General features: G+C 41.8%; 1 protein-coding gene across 2 annotated transcripts in view; it reads left to right on the forward strand.

Annotated features, from left to right (window-relative positions):
• Window positions 1-20,937, forward strand: part of LOC101830901 (glutamyl aminopeptidase) — a 75,200-nt gene that overhangs the window by 30,923 nt on the left and 23,340 nt on the right. For both annotated transcript variants that reach the window (XM_040751801.1, XM_040751802.1), the window contains exons 4-11: window positions 794-914; window positions 3,119-3,273; window positions 3,905-4,018; window positions 7,737-7,871; window positions 9,767-9,832; window positions 13,269-13,334; window positions 13,444-13,595; window positions 19,464-19,540. In XM_040751801.1, the coding sequence (XP_040607735.1) occupies window positions 794-914; window positions 3,119-3,273; window positions 3,905-4,018; window positions 7,737-7,871; window positions 9,767-9,832; window positions 13,269-13,334; window positions 13,444-13,595; window positions 19,464-19,540 (886 nt within the window). The remainder of the gene's footprint in view (window positions 1-793; window positions 915-3,118; window positions 3,274-3,904; window positions 4,019-7,736; window positions 7,872-9,766; window positions 9,833-13,268; window positions 13,335-13,443; window positions 13,596-19,463; window positions 19,541-20,937) is intronic.

Raw genomic sequence — 20,937 nt, forward strand, 5'->3', positions numbered from 1 at the left:
ATTATATATTCTTTATTACTTTTAATCTTACATACAATAAGAAATTGCTTTTTTTTTAGATTTTTTTATTTAAATTAGAAACAAGCTTGCTTCACATGTCAGTCCCAGCTCCCTCCCTTTCCCCTCCTCCCCTGTCATTTCGTTCAAGGCAGGGCCTAGACCCTCCCCCAAGAGTCCAGGCTGAGAGAGCATCTCTCATTGTTGGATGGGCACTCAAAGTCCATTTGTACGCCAGGGATAAATACTGATCTACTACCCAAGGCCCCACAGATTGCCTAGGCCTCCTCACTGACACCCACATTCAGGGGGTCTGGATCAGTTCCATGCTGGCCTCCCAGCCATCATTTTGGGGTCTAAGAGCTCCCCCTTGTTCAGGTCAGCTGTTTCTGTGGGTTAAACCAGCCCTGTCTTAATCCCTTTGCTCATCAGTCCTCCTTCTCTGTCACTGGTTTCCAGGAATTCAGTTCAGAGTTTAGCTGTGGATCAAACAATACAAATTTAAATACTAAAAAGTGGTATTATCTTTTAATGTTCCGGGTGTTGTTTCTTATGCTGTTTCTTATTATTGATGCCACACAGTTATATTTTAATGACCTCTTACACAGGTCTTAGAACAGTGACATGTTTGGTCCAAGGCTGTTGAGGTCGAGCCATAACGAAGCAGGCTTGGGATGCAAACTACACGCTGTGACTCCAGAGGCCTCCTCCTTTCAAGGATACCGTGTTTCACTTTGTGTATATGTGTTTCATCACGTGAAGACTCATGTCCTGAATGTTTGTGTTTTTTTACCAGCTCACTATTTATGTCCAGCCACAGCAACAGGAAACAGCGGAGTATGCTGCAAACATAACTAAAGCTGTATTTGATTATTTTGAAGACTACTTTGCTATGGATTATTCTCTTCCTAAACTGGGTGAGAAAATACTTTCATTTCATCATTTCAAGTTGCCTTTGTTTTTGTTTGTTTGACCTAAGTTAGTCTAGTATGTCTAATTATATTGCCATTAAACACTGGTCCAACCCGAGTCTTTTTAGTATGTTCCTGCACGACATGTTTGATGTTTACCACAAGCCCAAAGATCCATTCTAGGTTCCTCGAAAAATAATAGGCGTTTTCTCCTCTCATATGATGAAGATACAGTCGTTGATTTGCAAACTGAGATTAAAGTGTGTACACAAAATTGTAGGACTTGCTCAAAGTGGGTCCAAAACAGCTGCCTAAATCATTTGATTTAAAAATCAGTACTCATCTGCTGGTTTACACGCATGACCCTCCTGAGGAAGCTGGAAACTAATAGGGTCAGTGATGTTGTAAGAGGCCCATGTGCTCCCAATCTGCCCCTTGTTATGCAAGACTCTCTGGCCCTGAAAATGAAACTCTGAAACTTCTTCCAGAGTTTTCTTATCTTTAACATGGATAGAAGTATGTTTTCTGTGAAAAACGGAAGGACCATAGTACTCTCCATCTCCATCAACAACCGAGGTACTTTGTTAACAAGCCTGACTGGTTGCTTTGAGTAAAGCTGTAGACCCAGAAGAAGCTGCTAAGGAAGGTGTCAGTCATGAGAGCCAACCAAAAATCCAATTTCCTCATTCAGTTCCAACTGCCTTAATAAATCCCATGGAAGGCAAAAAGGCTCTGTGACTGCATGTGTACACGCCTCAGTTTCTCTTCAATGGCTTTTTGTATTGCTTAGAAGTTATTAGGGGAGACAGAAAGACAGCAGTTTAAAAAAAACCGGCGTTAGAAGAAAAATTGTGAGAGAATGGAGAACCCAAACCCACACAGATCTCACCGAATTGTCTCACTTGTAGTGACCAGGATGACCTGAGGTGTAGAACGCACTCCCATGTCTTTCTTTCTCCTCCTCTTCTCTTCCCTCCCCCTGCATTTTTCTGTGCATCTTCAACACTTTCTGAATTAGCTGTATAGTAGTCTTTGGAAATGGTGTCCTCATTTCTATCAAAAGGTAATTGAATTGATGTAAATTAATTATAATGCCTCTATTCATTAGGTGAGAGATTACTTTCATTTGCTCAAGGATTTGTGCAAATTTCCAACACTGTGAAAAACGTTGGGTGTGGGGGAATACTTGCTCAATCTTTAGGGATATTCCTATGTCATAATGACCAAGCCTTAGAATGACAGCATGACAAAAAAACTGCTACCGCTAGCTTGATTTCTGCTGATGATATATGCTTTTTATTGTTTTATAAAAATCTTTGAGAATTTTTATTTTAACCAGAAAGTCCCCTCTCTTACACGTTAGAAAGAAATTTAACTGGTTTGCATTTTTGTGCCTCATTTAAATGACAGTAGTCATGAAAAATTACATTTGGGTTATAGTTCATTAGCTGGGGAAGCTGTATTTCCCACTAATCAACATTTTTCTATTTGCAGATTAAATGTAGAAGTGCCCAACATTGCAGCCTCTTGATGTGTGTTATGTCTAAAATCCAGAGGAAAAAAAGACAGATTCCTGTGGCAAATAGCATTTTAGACCTGGAGGAAGTTTAGAGAGAAGCCAGTCAATTCCATGTCCCTCTAACTTATCTAATATGTAAAAGGAGATGGCAAGGGGAAGGGACACTAGACGGGTGGAGCATCACTGTCCTCAAATTGTACAGCCCTGGAGGCAGTGGGGTTTCTAAGTCTGTGACCTTGGCGTGTGAGCTGTTTCTATGAACTCACAAGTTCTGTCTTCCTTAATCTTCATTTAAAGACTTCATTCTCTTTTGCCTAGCAGTGTCCCTCCTAAGCCGATGCTGTTTATAACCAAGGTGATAAATGAAGGATGGGGACAGCTAATAAAAATGAAGTACTGTGCAAAGAAGAAAAGACATAAAATCATACAGGCTTAAAAAAAAAAAGTCACGTAACCGTTAAGCAGAAAGGGGGGGAGGGGAAGGACACATCGAAGTCTGGAGCCTACAGGAACTGCTTCGTGGGAATGTTGAGTGCTTTAGGACCAAAATGTTTGCACAAATGATTCCTGTTTCTCACTCTGAGGAATTATTTTTAGCCTTAAAAAAGTCATCCAAAGAACTTAATTTGGTAAGAAATGCTATGAACAAATGGAAAGAATTCATTTCTCACTGGACTGTCTTTTTCCATAGATAAAATCGCTATTCCAGATTTTGGCACCGGTGCCATGGAAAACTGGGGACTCATCACTTACCGAGAAACAAACCTGCTTTATGACCCCAACGAATCAGCATCATCCAACCAACAAAGAGTGGCCAGTGTGATTGCCCATGAACTTGTACACCAGGTAGAGGGTCCTGAAGCAAATCTACTTGCTTTTTAAAACTGGTCTGTTTCCATAGCAATAATACAAAGTATAGATACATAAAGAAGAGAAAAGAGACTACTCAGAAAATGCTTCGGGAAACCAATCTTAGTGTTAGCTAACATTTACCTGTACAGAAACTCTCCAGTGTTTCTCAACCTGTGGGTGGAGACCCTTGGGGAGGGGGTTGTTGAGCTACTTTTTCACAGGGGTTGCCAAAGACCATCCAAAAACACACACACACACACATATTAGAATTTGTAACAGTAGCAAAATTACAGTTATGAAGTAGCAATGAAAACAATTTTATGGCGGGGAATCACCACAACATGAAGAACTATATTAAAGGGTCACAGTGCTAGGAAGATTGAGAACCACTGCTTTAGACTGTTTTGCCTGTAATAAACACCTTCCTATAGCATTATACATTCCTTAAACTATGGGAATAAATGAGATTTTAACATTCTCAAACCAAGACAAAGTGTGAAATATATGTTAGGTTCAACGCTGGCCACTTCTGTGTCAGCTCCAGATCTGTGCTGTGACACTTCCTACGCTTCTCTCTGCCACAAGGATAAACATCTAAGCACTTCCTCCCTGCTTATCATTTCAGTGGTTTGGAAATATTGTGACCATGGATTGGTGGGACGACTTGTGGCTAAATGAAGGATTCGCTTCTTTCTTTGAGTTCTTGGGAGTAAACCATGCGGAAACAAGCTGGCAAATGGTGAGTTATAAACACACGCTCTAGGAATCCATTTTCTTAGTGCAAACTGAGCTGAAGATTTTGACAATGGTCCAGGGTCAGGATCAAGGATGACGGTGGCCGTGGCCATCCATTGGGAGGCGAGAGTGGAGCCAGTGACTTCCTGGGCTGTTCTTTGCCAGGAACCTTTACCCAGTCACCGAGGCGATTGGGAGTCATAGACCTGTCAGGAAGGGAAGGATGCGAGGGAAGGAAATGTACGAGATGCCCACCTTGCATTCTGGGAAGTATAGTGTTACCCTCTGAAGTAGTCTTACTGTATTAGCTACTTGACCTAAGCATGTTGCTGGATTGTGCTAAAGAGATGAAGGATGTGCTTAGCCGTCAGATACAAGATCAAATCCTAAACACACGGTCTCTTAGATGCACAACAAGACATGACGTGGCCATGAACAAGGTGGCCTCCCTTTAACATCCAATGAGAGTACTGTTCAGTATCAAGTCAGCTTCTTAACATCCAATGAGAACACTGTTCAGTGTCAAATCAGTTTCCAAGTTCCCAAACTGCGTGCACAGTGAACATTCACACAGTGTGCCATTGAGGGGCCTGGAATAAAAATTTCCAGAAATGCTACAGAATTTTTCTTAGGAAAGTTAGGTTTTCTTGTTTGTCTTTAGATCATGTGAGTATTCTTCTGTGACTGTTATATATGCACGTATGTACACACTGTAGACGTGTATGCCTAGCTCTGTATAGAGGTACATACTGTGAAGCATATAGAATACTGCCCTCTACTGGAACAACTGTTTTTGACATTGAGTAACTTTTATTTACCTTGTCTGTGTGTATCCTTTTTAAAGAGGTGGACATAGTAAGAACTACCTCTTTGGGTTGTTGTAAAGGTGAACAGTAAAGTGTGTTCAAAAGGACTTAGCCTTCCACGTGAATCTGACAAAGAATAAACAAGACTGCTTACTTTTATCTTTTTCTGACTTTTGGAAGTGTTTTTAAATGACCCCTAAACTTTAATGTCTCTTAAGTAGGGTAGAAAGTCTACTACAGGCAAATTTAAAAATGAAGGGAAACACCATCCAATAGAGATTTAACTTCCTTGGAGCTCAAACATCTTAACTGTTTTTCTTTTTCATCTTTAAAAAGTACTTTTGCTTCCTCTGCTTTCTCCCCTCCATCTCCTCCTCTACCCCCAGCCCCCACATCCCCTTCATAATTTTATGTCCTTTAAAAAAGAAAACAAAACAAAACGGAAGTAAGGTAAATTAAACAAAACAGCACGTGGGTATAGAACAAGCCACTGGAGCTTGGGTGGCTTTTCATGGACACATTCTTGGAGAAAACTCACTCTTCCTCTCTGAGCAGCCTTCAGTTGCCAACGGTTTCTCAGCTGGGGGTGGCCATAACCCCCTCTCCATCCATGCTGGGGTGGGCAGCATGACTCCCTCCCTATCCATGCTGGGGTGGGCAGCATAACCCCCTCCCCATCCATGCTGGGATGATCTCATGCATGCAATCACAGCTGCTGATACAGATTAAATTTTTAAAGAAACAATTGTTGCCAATCAGCTTTTCAATTTTTCAAAGAAGGCTAGGGAGATCCTTCTGGTCTGGAAATTTTCCTGCCCCTCCCTGCCTCTCTCTTTCTGAGACATGGTCTCTGTATGCTGCCTTGACAGTCTTGTAACAAGCCCTGTAGACCAGGCTGGCCTTGAATTTAGAGGTCCTGTCTGCTTCTGCAGGTATTAAAGGCATACACCACCATGGCTCTGGGGAAACCTACCGTTTAAAGTAAATGCTTGCACTCTCCCTAACCTCTGAAATGTGAGGAAGCTACCCTGAAAAGTTGCCTCTTTCAACATTTAATCTGCTTCAGGGTTTTCTCACCCTGGAACTTTTAACATTTGGGGCAAAGCTTTGTTTCGTGGACTGTCCTTTGCACTGTCATCACTTAGCTAGTTCCTGTCCCATCATCTACAGCTAGCAACCCTTCCCCAGTAGTGACAACGGCTGGGAATGGGGGCAAAAATAAATAAATAGAAATCTCTACTTTCCATCATCATCTACAGTAAAAACTGGTGACTTTACAATTTATTAAAAATAAATTGTACAAACAGCAAATTATTTTGCTCTTTACTTATTTATTTTTTTCTACTAACATACCTTGGTGTCCTTTCTATAGCAAACTCTAGTATGAAATTATAACATTTGAGTGTTAGTTAATATTCCAATTTCAATGTTTCAAAAACACTCAAGTGTTATAATTTCATGCAAGAAATTTGCTGTTTGTGCAATTTATTTTCAAGGGAGGTAAGAGCAGCAGGAGCAGGACCTTGAGCATAACCTGAGACACTTAGTAAGGCCCTGACGTGGAAAAGCAAGGGCTGTGATGTAACTCCATAGAGCACCTTGTCAGCATGCGCAAGGCCCTAGGTTCAATCCTCAGGACCAGGGAAAAGAAACATTAGTGTATTCTAGGAGAATTGATTATTCTCTTCTTGAGATCTCAGTGGGATAGAATCCCACACTGCAGCGGCAATTTGCACCTCCCTTCTTCCCATCTATTCATCTGTCATTTAGCTAAGAGCAGAAGATGAAGCCATTTGTTAAGAACATAGTTTTAGTCCTCACAGAGTTCCCAGTTTAAGGTCTTGTGTGGGAAGGGACAGATAAACAAGTTAGAAAGAAAGTCCCATGACATGAGCACCACTATACCTTACTTCATCGGTGACAACTTTGAGGTTGGAGGAGATAATAACACCTCCCAATGGCATAAAAGCCAGACTACACTCATATTGCTTGAAGCCAAGAACATAGTTATTTCTTATCACTCGAACCTCTTAGATATGCAAACCAAACCAAACCAACCAACCAAGCAAACAAACAAACATATCAATATCTTGATTGCAGTCGTCACTCAACCGTAGTACCTTGTCTATTATAAATGGCAACTATGACACTAGAAAATATGTTAATTTAAGAAGCTCCCCTTTCAGAAATATTTTAAGTTAGGAGAAGAAATAAAATTTTTGATTGTTTTAAAAATTAGCACTATTTTAACAGGACTAGTTTTTTCAGATTCTTACTCCATATTAATCGAAATAACAAAGGCGGCCAGTTTGTTGGGTTTCCCTGAGTTCCAGGTACTATGTCAAGGGCTGCACTTGAACTGGAGTTTGAATCCCATGTACAAGTCCAAAGAGAAGGTGCTCTCACTGCTAGTGAGTCAGGGAACTTGTTCAAGATATTTATTAAGAGAATGAAGAGGATGTGCTCTCAACCCAGAAGGCTGATCACGCTTTGAGATCGTAGCCACTCTACTTGGCAGAGAAAACCCAAGACTGAAACATAAGTGATCACTGGAACTAAAGAATGAGTTAGTGTTTTCTTTGATTGATTAGGAATTGTCCACGTTTCAATGACAAGTAACAGAAAGCAACAAGTTTGGCCAAATGACTCTCTACCTCAGTGAATTTTCATGACAACCCTGTGAGGTGACATCATTCCCATTACACAGACAGGGAAACTTGAAAAGTTTGACCCAGTTTGAAGTGCAGTCCAGTGACAGAATACAGAGGAAGAAATCAGTGTGTGACAGTTGCTGTAATGGGGTTCATTTGAAGAATGTTACATAACTGGAGTCATCTCCGTTTCTCTCCCCACCGCTTTGATGACACGGGGCGGTATAAAGCAGAAAGCGGTCTGAAGTTCTTTGTGTCATTCCAGCTCAGTCAGGTGCTGTTGGAAGACGTGCTGCCTGTGCAAGAAGATGACTCCTTGGTGTCTTCACACCCAGTGGTTGTCCCGGTGTCAACGCCCGCTGAAATAACTTCGGTGTTTGATGGGATATCATACAGCAAGGTAGGGGGTGCGTGGCGTGGTTCTGAACGTCTTTGTATTAGCTGACTTTTAGTACAAACTGTCTGACAGATTGTTTTTAAGAAGTGGTTAGATTCTAATGTGAGCTCTGGGGAGAGTGGAGAGCACAGTCGGGGGTGAATAGTCACTATTGATACTTTGCAGGCCAAGGAATCGATGTCACAGGATTTTGGAACTAATTTCCATCCTCCCCCCCCCCCCACTTTTGGTTAAAGCAACTGATAATTAAGAAATTATATCTTAAACATCCAATTTAATTTTTTTCTTTAATTTTTAAAATTTATGCTGGGGAAGCACATATATGAATGTAGAGGGAGACCAGGCAGCTTCTCGACTTTCACCATATGTGTAGGGAGGACTGAACTCAGGTTGTCAGGTTTGGCAGCAAGCACCTTTATCTAAACCATCCCACCGGCTCTTACTGGATTCTTCTGGAAGATAATACGTCTTACTTTTCTGCTGTGTGGTCCATGAGGAAATCCATCTACACGGGCACTTTTAGTAGGAGAACACTTTAAAGTCCAGAACAAATATTCAGATGCAGCTTAGTTGGAGGAAAACCTTTATCCAGTGTGTGTATGTGTGTATGTTAGTGTGAGTTGTGTATGTGTGTGTGTGTGTGTGTGTGTGAGTTAATTAGGTTTGTGTACAGCAGACAAGGAATTTTTCTTAGTCACTAAAACTTGAGACGATAAAGCTGAGACTGTGCCACCCAAGTTTTCTATGACATTCTCTCTCACAATACCTCCTACTTTGTCTCCTCCATACATGTTCCATACTTGTAGGAATATAATTTAAATCTTTATTTTAGTAACCCCCCCCCCACCTCACTTCCCCATGGAGCAGCCTTTCTGTCCCCTTACTCGAAAGCTACTGTTGTCTGGGATGAACCCTGACTTAGTCGTGTTTGTTTATCATTATTAAAATGAATGTTTATCAAAATCAGCTTAAGTGAAAAATAGTTATTATTTGGTGCTGATGCCATAATTTTCTGCTTTCCTCTCATATTCCCATGGCATCTTTTCAGGCTTCTTTGAAATGATTGATCATCTGTCACAGTAACTCACAAAGGAAGACTCAATTCTTTAAGCCCTAGGTCCTCCGGAGGCTTAAAATATTGCCAGAAATAAATATGTTTCTAAGCCTTATTCTTACCATGTCCAAATGCAATTTAAAATACTTGGGAAATACAGTAATTACTACTAAGTTAAGTGGGAAGGTTGTATTTTTCGTGTACATTAATTGAAAACTGATTTAAAAACCTTAGAAGTGGTGTGCTTTGCTATTAACCCACACGGGAGAAGCTGGAAATCAGGGCATTCCTCAGATTCTTGAGATCTATAAAACCACCCAAAGCTAACTACTTTTGATGAGAAAGGTTTTGTAACTACATTTTATATCTATCCACACTAAAGTATTTAATAAGCTATTTTCACTCTCTACTTCCTTCTGTTAAATATATCATTGTCTCCGATGTGGAGGTATACTTAATGATTTACCATAATCTTACCTTGAAATTAGTGCTTCATCTTAGAATGTGCTGTGGGGACCAATTTTTTTCTTTCATTAACAAAGCGCCACCTGCCGGCTACCCTGGGGAAATGCAATAACCATTTGGGCCTGGAGTCACTGATACGAAGGCAATTAGAGCAGTTTCTCTTTACCACCTAGTTATTTGGAAGCATATATACAGAAGGGTGCCAAGTGCTGGGGTTTTTGTCTGTTTGCCCTAAATCATAGTACTATACCGATGCCACTCACCAGAATGACCTTCAAGAAACACTCAGATACAATCATAAAATGCTGTGATGATGCAAACTGATCCCTGATCCTCGCGCTGTTTCATTAATTTAATTGGCCTCTTTTTCTCAACTTAGGGAGCTTCTATTCTGAGAATGCTCGAAGACTGGATCACGCCAGCCAAATTTCAAAAAGGGTGTCAGGTACGATTTCTTAGTTAGTGCTAGCAAAAGTAAGCCATACTGATATGCAGCTGATAAACGCGTTTGATTACGGATAATTGCTTTCTTACTTTCCCTGTACGTGGACAGACGTGTAAGAGATAACGGGTGACCGTATATCAAGTTAAGGCTCTGTAATGATCCTTTACTGGAAATGTCCAGGCCGTTTTTGCTCTTCTAGAAGACCCTATGCCAGTTATCTCAGGGTTGGTGTCTCCTGATCTTTACTGAAGTCACTACAATGTGTCCTTACAACTGCCCCATCTTCTGGTTGGGCGCATTTCAACCTAGAGATGGAGCTACCCCCTAGCTGCTTCCCTTCCCCCTCCAGCCTCCAGTTGTGCTAGTCCAGAAACTTGATGGATTCCAGTCCATATAACACAAGAGAGGAACATTTCACACTATCAGTTCTCTGTCATGCGTTTTCCAGGACCATGCCAGCACAGGACAGTGTGATCGTTTACCAGAAATGTGCTGTATAGCTTCCCTTGAGCTTCTAACTCAGTGCCCACCACATCTCTGTTGTGACCACCTTCATGGAGGCCCTGTCTCCTGCATCCTCAGGCATGCCTATAGAATTCTTCACGTATTAGGTGATCCAACAGGTGTTTGTTCAGTGAATATCTATAATATACAGGGTTGAACTAGAAATTTTAAAAAGCCAGGCATGGTGGGTCCGCCTTTAATCCCAGCATTTGAGAGGCAAAGGCAGGTGTATTTCTGAGTTCAAGGCCAGCCTGATCTACATAGTGAGTTCTAGGCCAGGATTATCCAGTGAGACCCACAAATTAAATAACAAAAAATTCTTTTTAAAAGAAAGAAAGAAAAAAGAAAGCTTGCTTTTAAAGACTCTTACAATTCTATTTGCATAGTTTTAATCTTAAATTACCACTTAGAATAACAGATTCTTGCTACTTTAAATTAAATGGTCCATCAGATTAAGTTTTGTAGAGAGCTGTCAAAAATGTCCTTAAAAATAAACAGCTGAGCTAATCACTCGGTAAATGCTCACTCCTGATGTGTGGTCACTAGTATTTAAAGTCTCCCCGAGACTAATACTTCTCAAGTGATAATAGTCTTCAATCATGATGACCCTAAACATTTAACCCAGGTAACAGGCAATATGTTTCATAAGATTATAGCACTATGGAATAGATTTATAGGAAAAAGAAATACCAAATCCCAAACCCAAACTGATCTTTTTAGATATCAGTGAGGTTCTCAGGTCATCCGGGACACTGAACCTCTCACCTGAATCCTTGAACTGCTGTCCTCACACTGAGGCTGTTGCCCCAAAGTCACATGGTCTGGGAAACTGGAGTTCAAGGACTTTCTTTTACAAATTCTAGCTTTCTGCCCAGACTGGTCATCCATCAGAAAGGCGGCCAGTGCAGAGTCTGAGTAGACCAGGCGTGTCTCCTTTGTGTGCTCATCACACCAAGGACAATGTCACACCACAAAGTGATGCTGCCGTTAACTGGAAGACCCTTGAGCTGCAATTATGCATTTTAAAAGTACAATAGATGCTGGGACATTAGTAACAATATATTATTATGAGAAATGTTTCCATCTTTCCTTGTTCTGCTATAAGTAATTAGTATTTTCCCTGGGAAAGAAGACCGACTGAGCTGGGAAGGCCTTTTCCTTCCCAGGACACTAACAACACACACCGTTCATTTTTCTTTTGTGTTCACCAGCACCAGCTGGCTAAGGCCTAGGTCATCATGGGATTCGAGTAGAAAGATGATGCAACTGTGATAAGGGAAGAGGAGACATTCTTAGTATGGAGTATTAGGAAACCCTGACCTAGACAAACTAAGAGTGGGACCGTTTAGTAGTGTCCATGTAAATTTCAGCTCAGACTCTAGTTCATGAGGGACAATAAACAGCAGTCAGAAAAAAACCAAACCAAAACGTAACAGCCTGATGTGTTGATTCTTGCCTGCGAGTCTCAGACATCCCTCTTCCTCCAAGGAAGCAGACATTTGATCAGGGCCTTTTCTGTCACCTCGAAAAGAGGAGCATGGCATTAAATAATATTTAAGGTACTATCCAGTTCCAAGGTGGCTTGCCTATTTCTCATCTCAAGATCCTATAAGTATACAAAAAAAGAAGAAGAGGAAGATGAAGAAGAAGGAGGAGGAGGAGTAAAGAGAGAGAGAGAGAGAGAGAGAGAGAGAGAGAGAGAGAGAGAGAGAGAGAAAGGAAGGAAGGAAGGAAGGAAGGAAGGAAGAAAAAGAAAAAACCCACTTAGAAGAATAGACACAAGGCCAAGGCCAGCCTCTATTACACAGGGAAAGTCAGTCTCAAAAATAAACAAGAAACAATAACAAAATACCCAGTGAACAAATGAACTCCTCCAAGATGATTTTCAGAGACCACTGTTCTGTAGAAGGCCGCATGAACCCATAGCTACGGTTATAGTGATTATATTAAGTGTCTAAGTCTGGAATGAAGACCAGAAACAGACACACTTCTGCCTTCCTTCGCCTGCCCTCTGGCGGTAGTGTTGAGAAGTGAATTAACAAAGGAAAAAAAGTAACATGGGGGCAGTATTCCATACCGGCTACAGCAATGCTGGAGTCATTCTGTGATTCTAAGTTTATTTTATCTCTAAGTGCCCGGAATAAAGAAGAATCCAGAAGATAATAAGACCTAGATATAGCACCTCCTTAAACATTAGAGCAATTTAGAGATTAAATGTTACGTACAAAGTTAAGCTCTGGGAGCCCTTGTTGAAGTTTGATTTCTAAGTAAGATTCCCTATTGCACAGGTCTGGAAAGCCCAGTGTGTGGGAAGGAGGGGACTCGGGGAGGAGGGGGGCGGGAACACGGGTAGATCTGTAGACGACCCCTCCCTCCTAGCAATGCACAATGGCTAATTATGGGATTGGGAAAAGACTGGCAATGTTCTGGCGGGGGTGGGAGGGTGGGGGGGTGGGGGGGTGGGATGGGGTGGAGGGGAATACCTAATATCTCCCCATGCAGAGCGATCTTACAGACAGAACTGACTAAAGGGCAGACTTCTATTTAAAAGATTTATGTTTTTAAAGTATTTGAAGAGTAAAGACTCGCTCCCATAGTGAATAATTTCTCCCACTCACTCATAACCACCCTTATCACTTTTCAAAAGACTACATGCATCTTCATTTCCTTTCCACGACAAATTTGGCCAATGCCGTTTTTAGAGTTCAAGCACTGAAGACATATCCACCTTTTAAACGGCTGAATAATGGGAAGAATGGTTAGTGATATGAAATTCACACAGCACAAGAAAGCCACGCCTGTCTTGTATGTTGTTTTGTGTCTCTTCTCATGACATGGACACAGGTTGAGCCGTTGAGCGAGATCCAGCTGAGGCTGTGTAGGAACAAGGAAAGCCAAGGTTGGAATCTAAAGCATTCTTCTTCTCTTATAGAATTACTTGAAAAAATTCCATTTCAGCAATGCAAAAACTTCAGACTTTTGGGAGTCATTGGAAGAGGTAAGGAAGGCAATACCTTTAGACATTTCTTTGTCCAACTGTATCACTAATATTTAATTTCCCCTTGTGTATAAATAAAATAATGGATCTCTGTTATCCCCAACGACAGGCAAGTAATCTGCCAGTGAAAGAAGTTATGGACACCTGGACTAGCCAGATGGGCTATCCTGTGATCACTGTGAATGCAAGGAGGAACTTAACCCAGAAACGCTTTCTGTTGGATTCCACAGCCAACCCTTTGGAGCCACCGTCAGCACTTAAGTAAGGCTTTATGATGATGACACACTTCAAAGAATGGTAGCGATCATCCTGCTATCATTGTGTGATTGCTATGTGACAGTGTAGAGGCGACAGAGAGTCCAGAGCTAGCTGAGCGACAGGCTGAGCACACACGTTGCATCTGTGTCTCTTCTACTTGGATACCATTGATAGAAGAATGGAAGCCATAAAAGAAATAAAGCTGCGATGGTGATGAACATGAGTGGGTGGAGCTGTAGGCTATGGAGAATGCTGGGAGAAAGGCTATAGGACAAACAGTGGCCCAAAAGGAGCAGGAAAGGATGCTGTCAGATAATGACAAGGGTCTCCCTGTCACTAGACAGGCACCGCACTCACGGTGTACATGAAGAGCGTAGAGAGCAATGACACATGAAGCTGCAAATAGGTCGAGTAATGAGTCCAGACTGTGCCAACTGGACCTACACCCTCCACTTTGTTCCCATTCACGCCATTGTCCTCGCTGGAGAGCACTCTCAGAAGTTTGGCAGTGACAGCGGGCAGAAATCCAGATGGCTTGTTCCCCCGCCCCAAATAGACTAAATCAGTAGAGGACAGCCAAGGACTTCCATGGTGGAGGCTCCAGTGCAAAGCTTCCCTTGCTACAGCACTTGCAAGGAGGGTCGGCTGGCCTCCCCAACACCAGCTCACAGGGACACTTGTTTCCAAAGCCTGTTTCCCTCCTCCACAGTAGAGCTGGCGTTCCAGCCCCCAAGAATAATCAACTTGGCCTTGAGAGATGATTCAGGTGGCAATGGGCTTGCCATGTAAGCATACAGGCCTGGGTTTGAATCCCTAGAACCCATGTGAGGCCGTGTGTGCATCTGTAACCCCTGTTCTTCTATGGTAAAATGCAAGGTGGACACAGGAGAATCCCCAGAGTCCTCAGCTAGTCTGCGTACACAGAGGAGGATAATAGAGACACTTTGTCTCAATAAGGTGGACCATGAGGACCAGCACTCCAGGTTACCCACTAACTTCCACACAAGTGCCGTAGCATGTACACACTTACACGCAAACGTGTAACATACTTGCAGACACAAAACAATAATAAGCTCAATTCCCTTTTTATAATATGAATAGACAGTGGAGGATCAAAACACATGAAAAGTCTCAGAACGTAAAAGCAGAAGAAGAAGAAGAAGAAGAAGAAGAAGAAGAAGAAGAAGAAGAAGAAGAAGAAGAAGAAGAAGAAGAAGAAGAAGAAGAAGGAGAAGAAGAAGGAGAAGAAGAAGGAGAAGAAGAAGACAATAGAAAAGAAAGAAGAATTTGAGATATATTCAAAGGTTTTTTTAAAAAAAGAGATTTTGCTCATCATCTAAGACAGAGTGTCCCAGAAAGACAAGTTGAGAACACAGAAGGAAGACTAGAATTTTAGCCAAAGTAAATTAGGGAGAAATTCTCCGAAAATATAAGACAGACACAATGAGATGGTAAATATGAAGGAGAAGGCAAAGGTGAAGACCTTGTGCCTGAGTAAGAGGTTACCCTCACAAGAAAACAGCTAGGCATAGTGGGTGGCATAGTCTGTAAGAAAGTGTTAGGAACTGATCCAGGCATCGAAACAGGCAGGGCCTGTTTCCCTTTCCAATCCCAGGGATACTGTTTGTAGCTTGTCCTTAGGCACCATTGGTATATCTCATGGAAATGAGCAAACACTATCAATTTTCCTCAGAGAGCTGGTTGTGGAGGGTCAACTAACACTAGGTGGCTGGTCTCACTTTGCAGAACAGTAGTGACGCCGAAATCCACGGGGCAAGAAAGGTGGGGTGAAACTCTCTCAGAGGTCCACTTGTGACCCATAGAGAAGTCTAGAAATGATTTTATTTTATTAAATTTTATTGTTAAAAGGACATAGAAGGACAAGGAATATTAGGGAGCTAACCCATGCCCTCTCGTGGGTAAACTAGAACACTTTGGCTAAATAAATTAGTAAAGTTAAACTGCAGAATTAAACCCAGAAGCCTTAACCTGAGGGAGGGACGTGAAGGTCTAGAGTTTTCGTTACCAGCTCTTCAAAGTTTTGATTAATGATGAATTTATGAACAAATTGCACAAGTTTAAGTCCCCTGGCCATCTAATATTCTTCTTGTCCTGCAGGACACTCTAACTGTATTTCTGGAAAACTGAAAGATATTTGCGAACACATGATATGATACATACAACATAGATTGGGTGAAGGAGTCCAGAACTTGGCTTTGGGAATTAAACCACACTAGCAACACATTTGGGCACTTCAGAAATTAAAATCACCAAGGCACTGTAACTATGAGAGTATCAGAGAATAGAAAGCGCTCAGAATGTTTCAATTAGATTCTTCTAAGATGATGACTGGTACTTATTGAACTGGAGTAAAATCCAGAAAGCCTGTTTTGCTTATTCTACTGTCAGCCTGTCCTGAAAGCCACACTCGGCTTTCCACAGGGAGCACAGTCTAGGGAAACCGGGAGTCTTGCTGTAAAGCAAGGTCTGGTCGTTCTCTTCAGCTGGGCACCGACACCAGTGTGGGCCACCAGGGCCTGCACTTCTGGGCACCTATGTCAGTGTGGGTCACCAGGGCATTCGCTTCTCCCGACCTATGTGTGGGGGTCTATGCTTCTCCATCTTTACTTTAGAAGGGGCTATGATGGAGAAAACCAGTTACTTTCACTCTTTATTTCATGATACCTGGATTAGAACACAAGTTGACTTGTTTTCAGGTGATAATTCAGTTATAAAAGTCAACTTAATTGATTTTGGCTTGGCTCTGTTAACATTTTTGACTGTTTCATTTATAGTTTGGTGTTTTCGTTTTGGCAAACTACATTGGCCATATATATTTTGCCTGAATTTGAATATTAAAATGTTAAACAACAATGTACTTCCGTCTTGCAAAACAGGCTTCCACTGGGCAAGTTCTCCAGTAATTGTTTCCCCCTGTCAATGTGTAGCCACTGATTTATTAAACCAAAGACAGTCAGCCCTGGCTTTGTTTGAGCTGAGCTGACAGGACTGTAGTTAAGAACAACAACAACAACAAAAAAATAAACTCCTTGGCTATCAAGTCCTCTCTATGCAGATCCCCCCAAAAAATATTATAACCAAATGAACTAAACATTTATGTTAATATTTTTGAGGTTTTAACCAGATACTGTTGCACATTTTATTTTAATTTCTAGAGGCATGAATCTTAGAGATCATTTACCATAAAATTGATTTATTTGTCTCATGTTTATAAAATACAATTATATAGCCACAGGAAAAGAAACAGAAAGCAGGTTCTTCCCTATTGACAACATTTGTTAAAAGACAACAGTAGCTGAACAAGAGAGCAAGAAACCTTAAAAACAGAAGCAAGCCTTCCTTATATTTTACTTTATTAAAATGCTAGATTATGTCAGGCAATGGTGATACACACCTTTAATCCCAGCACTGGGGAGGCAAAGGCAGGTGGATCTCTGTGAGTTGAGACCAGCCTGGTCAACAGAATAAGCTCCAGGATAGCCAGGACATCACGGAGAAACCCTATCTTAGAAAAAAACCAACAACAATAGATTACAATAAATACTTTCAGGCAGACTATTACCTAGTACAATTAACATACATTAATAAAAAATGTCTAAAAAGTACCTTCATCTATCCAGAAAATAAAAAATAAAAAACCGGTTCTTTTCCTACACTAAGACTGGCTTCTGTCTGTTCAGAGTTGCTCTGATTTGGTAGACAATGCACTCACAGTTATGCTCTGAGTTGAGTGACACTCCTGAGAGTGTTTCTCTTTGCTTAATCCAAGATTAGGAGAAGCTTAGTGAACAGAAAGTTTTATCATTCAAACGAGCCCCATGTGGGTCATACTGTGGCCTTCACCATCTCTTCAAATGGGCCATTTCTCGTCTGTCAGTGGGATTTCTTCATATCAGGGCCTTGGGCACCCATTCCACATTGAGAGGCAGAAGAAAAGGAGTAGGCATGCCATCTTGGATGACTGAGTCAGAGTCAGTGAAGAAAATCAGAGCAGTCATATTTAACATTGACGGAGCCTGAAAGAAGGCCTGAGCACTGAGCCAGGTGGTAGTGGTGCACGCCTTTAATCCCAGCACTCGGGAGGCAGAGGAAGGCAGATCTCTGTGAGTTCGAGGCCAGGCTAGACCGACAGCCTCCAAAACAATACAGAGAAACCCTGTCTCGTAAAATAAAAAAAAAAAAAAAAAAAGAAGAAGGCCTGAGCACTAATTACACCTTCAGGAATGATCGCTGATGCCCCTGAATTTAGATAACATGTAACACCCTTTATCGCTTCATTGATGTGATTTCCACTCCAGCATTTTATGTTCCTAAATCTTTTCCCTTATTCAACGAAGATGAGGTATGATACCACGAAGTTAAAATTGGAAGGCAGTAGTGTCCCTTGCTTTCTATTGTTTTTATGTATGACACTCATAGACACCCCAGGATAGTATATTTCGTGTCAGTTTTCAATAGCACGGCTTCTGCCAGTCTTTAGTATGGTGTAGCCCCAGGGAGGCTTCACATTCGTGAAGACTGTCGTGAAGCCCCTGACTGCCCCGTGTTGGGCCAGGCTGCCTCTGTGGGAGAAATAGAAGAGTCAAGGATGCTCTGCTGTCTTCCGGTCGGAACCAAACTAGCAGCATGGCAAGGGTATAGAACAGGGCTCTTTACAACACTTCTCTGTCGCTCTCCTGAGAAGCTGTAAGGCTCACTAAAAACAGACCTGGATGTCTCTGCAAGTGAAAGTGGGGAGCTGGAAAGAGGGGGTGCAGCGGGGATGCTGTATGAAGCAGCATCTGTAGAGAGTAACTGGCTGCCAACTTCAGGGGAGCTCTGTAGCCCACACGCATGTACCTGACAGATTAGACAAGACGGTTGTCGCTACCGTCTACCATGGCAAAGGGCCACATTCAGAGGAGTAAATTTCCTGGAATTTTGGGCCTTCAGGCTCCAGCCGCCTGAGGGTAGCTCCCAGTTAGCCAGGTAGGAAAGCTTACCCAGATTAGGGGCGGGGGGGGGGGTGGGTGGGGGCCGCAAGCAGACGGTGTTGGGTAGGCCTGAAGCACCCAGGACATGCACTGTAGGACCTAGAAAACCTTTTATACACTAGTCTCCTGAAACACGTAGCGCCACGTTCTAGTGGAGACAGGAGGATGGCAAGTCCCAGACCTTCCTGGGCTTCAGAGTGATTTCGAAGCCAGCCTGCATAGTTTAAGAAGGGCTTTGTCTCAAAATAAAGTTAAAAAGTAACGCATTGTTAAAGGGCATCCTTGGCATGCAGAAGGCCCTAGAACCAACCCTCCAATTCCACAAAAGAGATAAAGACAACACTTGGGCTCCTCAAAAACAAGCTTACCTGGTGATTTTCCTTTGCAGCACTGGTCCTCATGTTTGGTCTCATTAGGAGATTTCCAGAGTGGAGCAGGCGATGCTCAGTGGGATTCTCGGTGGGTAGGGAGGTAGAGTCTTGGGTAGGGAGGTAGAGTCTCAGTATCGTTTGGGAAAGCACAACATGCTAGAACCTACACAGGCCCCAGCGCAGAGGCTCCGCCTTAGTGTAAAATGCTACATTTGTGCAAGTAATGCAAGATATTTGTTTCAAAGCTTTTTTTTTTTTTAACTGAACACCTTTCTTCACGCTTATCTAATTTTCATGCAAGTTTCTACATTTTGTGGGTATGTAGAGACTGGGAACCGTCAGTGGCATGGCCCATCTTCAGCCCTGAAGTACATTTTGCAAACTGTGTGTGATGTGTACTACACACTGGCCAATCACTTGTAAGGAAAAAAATGTGCTCACCTGTTGATTTCGACATTTAAGCTTTTCGTGACTAAGTTAAATGTTTTCTTTCTTAAAACTTTTAGTTACACATGGAATATTCCAATTAGATGGACTGAAAATAACAATTCAAATGTCGTCGTCTACAACAGGTCAGAAAAAGGTAAATATTATTTAACACACAGTCATTTCTTCTTTGAATTGATTCACTCAGTAAACAAATATAAATACAATGAAGCAACCATTAAGCCAAAACTTGTAAATTTCAGCTAAAAGTCCTCTCTTAAGTAACTTACCGAAAATTCTATACCTTTGTCTACAACGAGAACTTTCCCACCTCCATTATCTTTCTGGTGACAGGAACACGTCACCAGAGCTAAAGGAATGGTATTTACCTGCCAATCCTTGGGAAAGCAAGCTGGAAGATTTCTGCATTTCCAGCTTCCCCGCGCTCCAACTCATCCCTCTGTTCCTTCTTCCTTTCTTCTTCCCTCTTTCTTCTTCTGCTCTTTGTATCAGATAAGACACCAGATTTCTTAGACTAGCACGGGAATGGCCTGCTTTTCAAATGTTCTCTTTCAATTAGAACAATCAGCTTGCAATGTCTTTCCTGTTCTCTCTCCATCGGTTTTTCTTTTCCTTATTTGAAAACAATTTAGGGTTCTTTAAAATCAAGGTCTTATCATGAGTTTCAAAGTTGCTGAGGAAAAAGGGCCAAATAAGTAAGACAGGTTTTAGTATCAATCCCAGGGGAGTCTTGTCTTTTGCATTTTGCCATCCTAGCTAGAGTTCAAGTCACTTGCAAGCAAAGACCATCTTAATACATCTTTCATCACAGTAACTAAGCCATGGAGAGTCTTGCTTTTTATGATTTGACCATTGTAGTTGTCTTGTGTTGCAAAACATTTCTTATCTAAGACAGACTGGATTTTTTCATTCTGTTCCATGAGAATTTGGTTTTAGAACAGCATGTTCTGAAGGCTTTCCCTGGGGGTTCTTGAAGCTAAAAGCAACCTGCATTCCTTTATCTGCACCTGCTAAATTCACCCATCTAAAGTGGGTTACCTGAGCTGGGGACTAGAGCTCAGTCAGTAGAACACTTAGCCAGTGATCAGGAAGCCCTGGGTCTGTTGTCATCACCATATATAACCAGACGTGGTTGTGAGCAATATACCCAGATCTGGTGGTGAGCAGCTATAATCCCAGCCTTCAGGCAGAAGCAAGAGGACCACAAACTCAGGGTTATCATCAGCTACCTAGAGAATGCACTCAGCCTGCAGTCGAGGGCAGCTTGAATTCCGTGAAGCTCTATCTCAAAAAAAAATGTGTGTGTGTGTGTGTGTGTGTGTGTATTATCCAATCTTTTTGGTTAAGCTTGTAGCTCAGTGATATCATCACCTCAGAAAGAGACTTATACCTTTTAGTGACTTCCCTTCCATCCTCCACATGCCCAGGCCTTAAACAATTACTGAACTTATGCCTGTGAGGACTTAAGTTATTCTGGAAATTTGCTTTATGATAATAGCGTTTTTCTACTGTCTCATTTCAATTAAAGCAGGT

Source organism: Mesocricetus auratus, unplaced genomic scaffold, assembly GCF_017639785.1.
Source record: "Mesocricetus auratus isolate SY011 unplaced genomic scaffold, BCM_Maur_2.0 Super-Scaffold_100009, whole genome shotgun sequence".
NCBI lineage: Eukaryota > Metazoa > Chordata > Mammalia > Rodentia > Cricetidae > Mesocricetus > Mesocricetus auratus.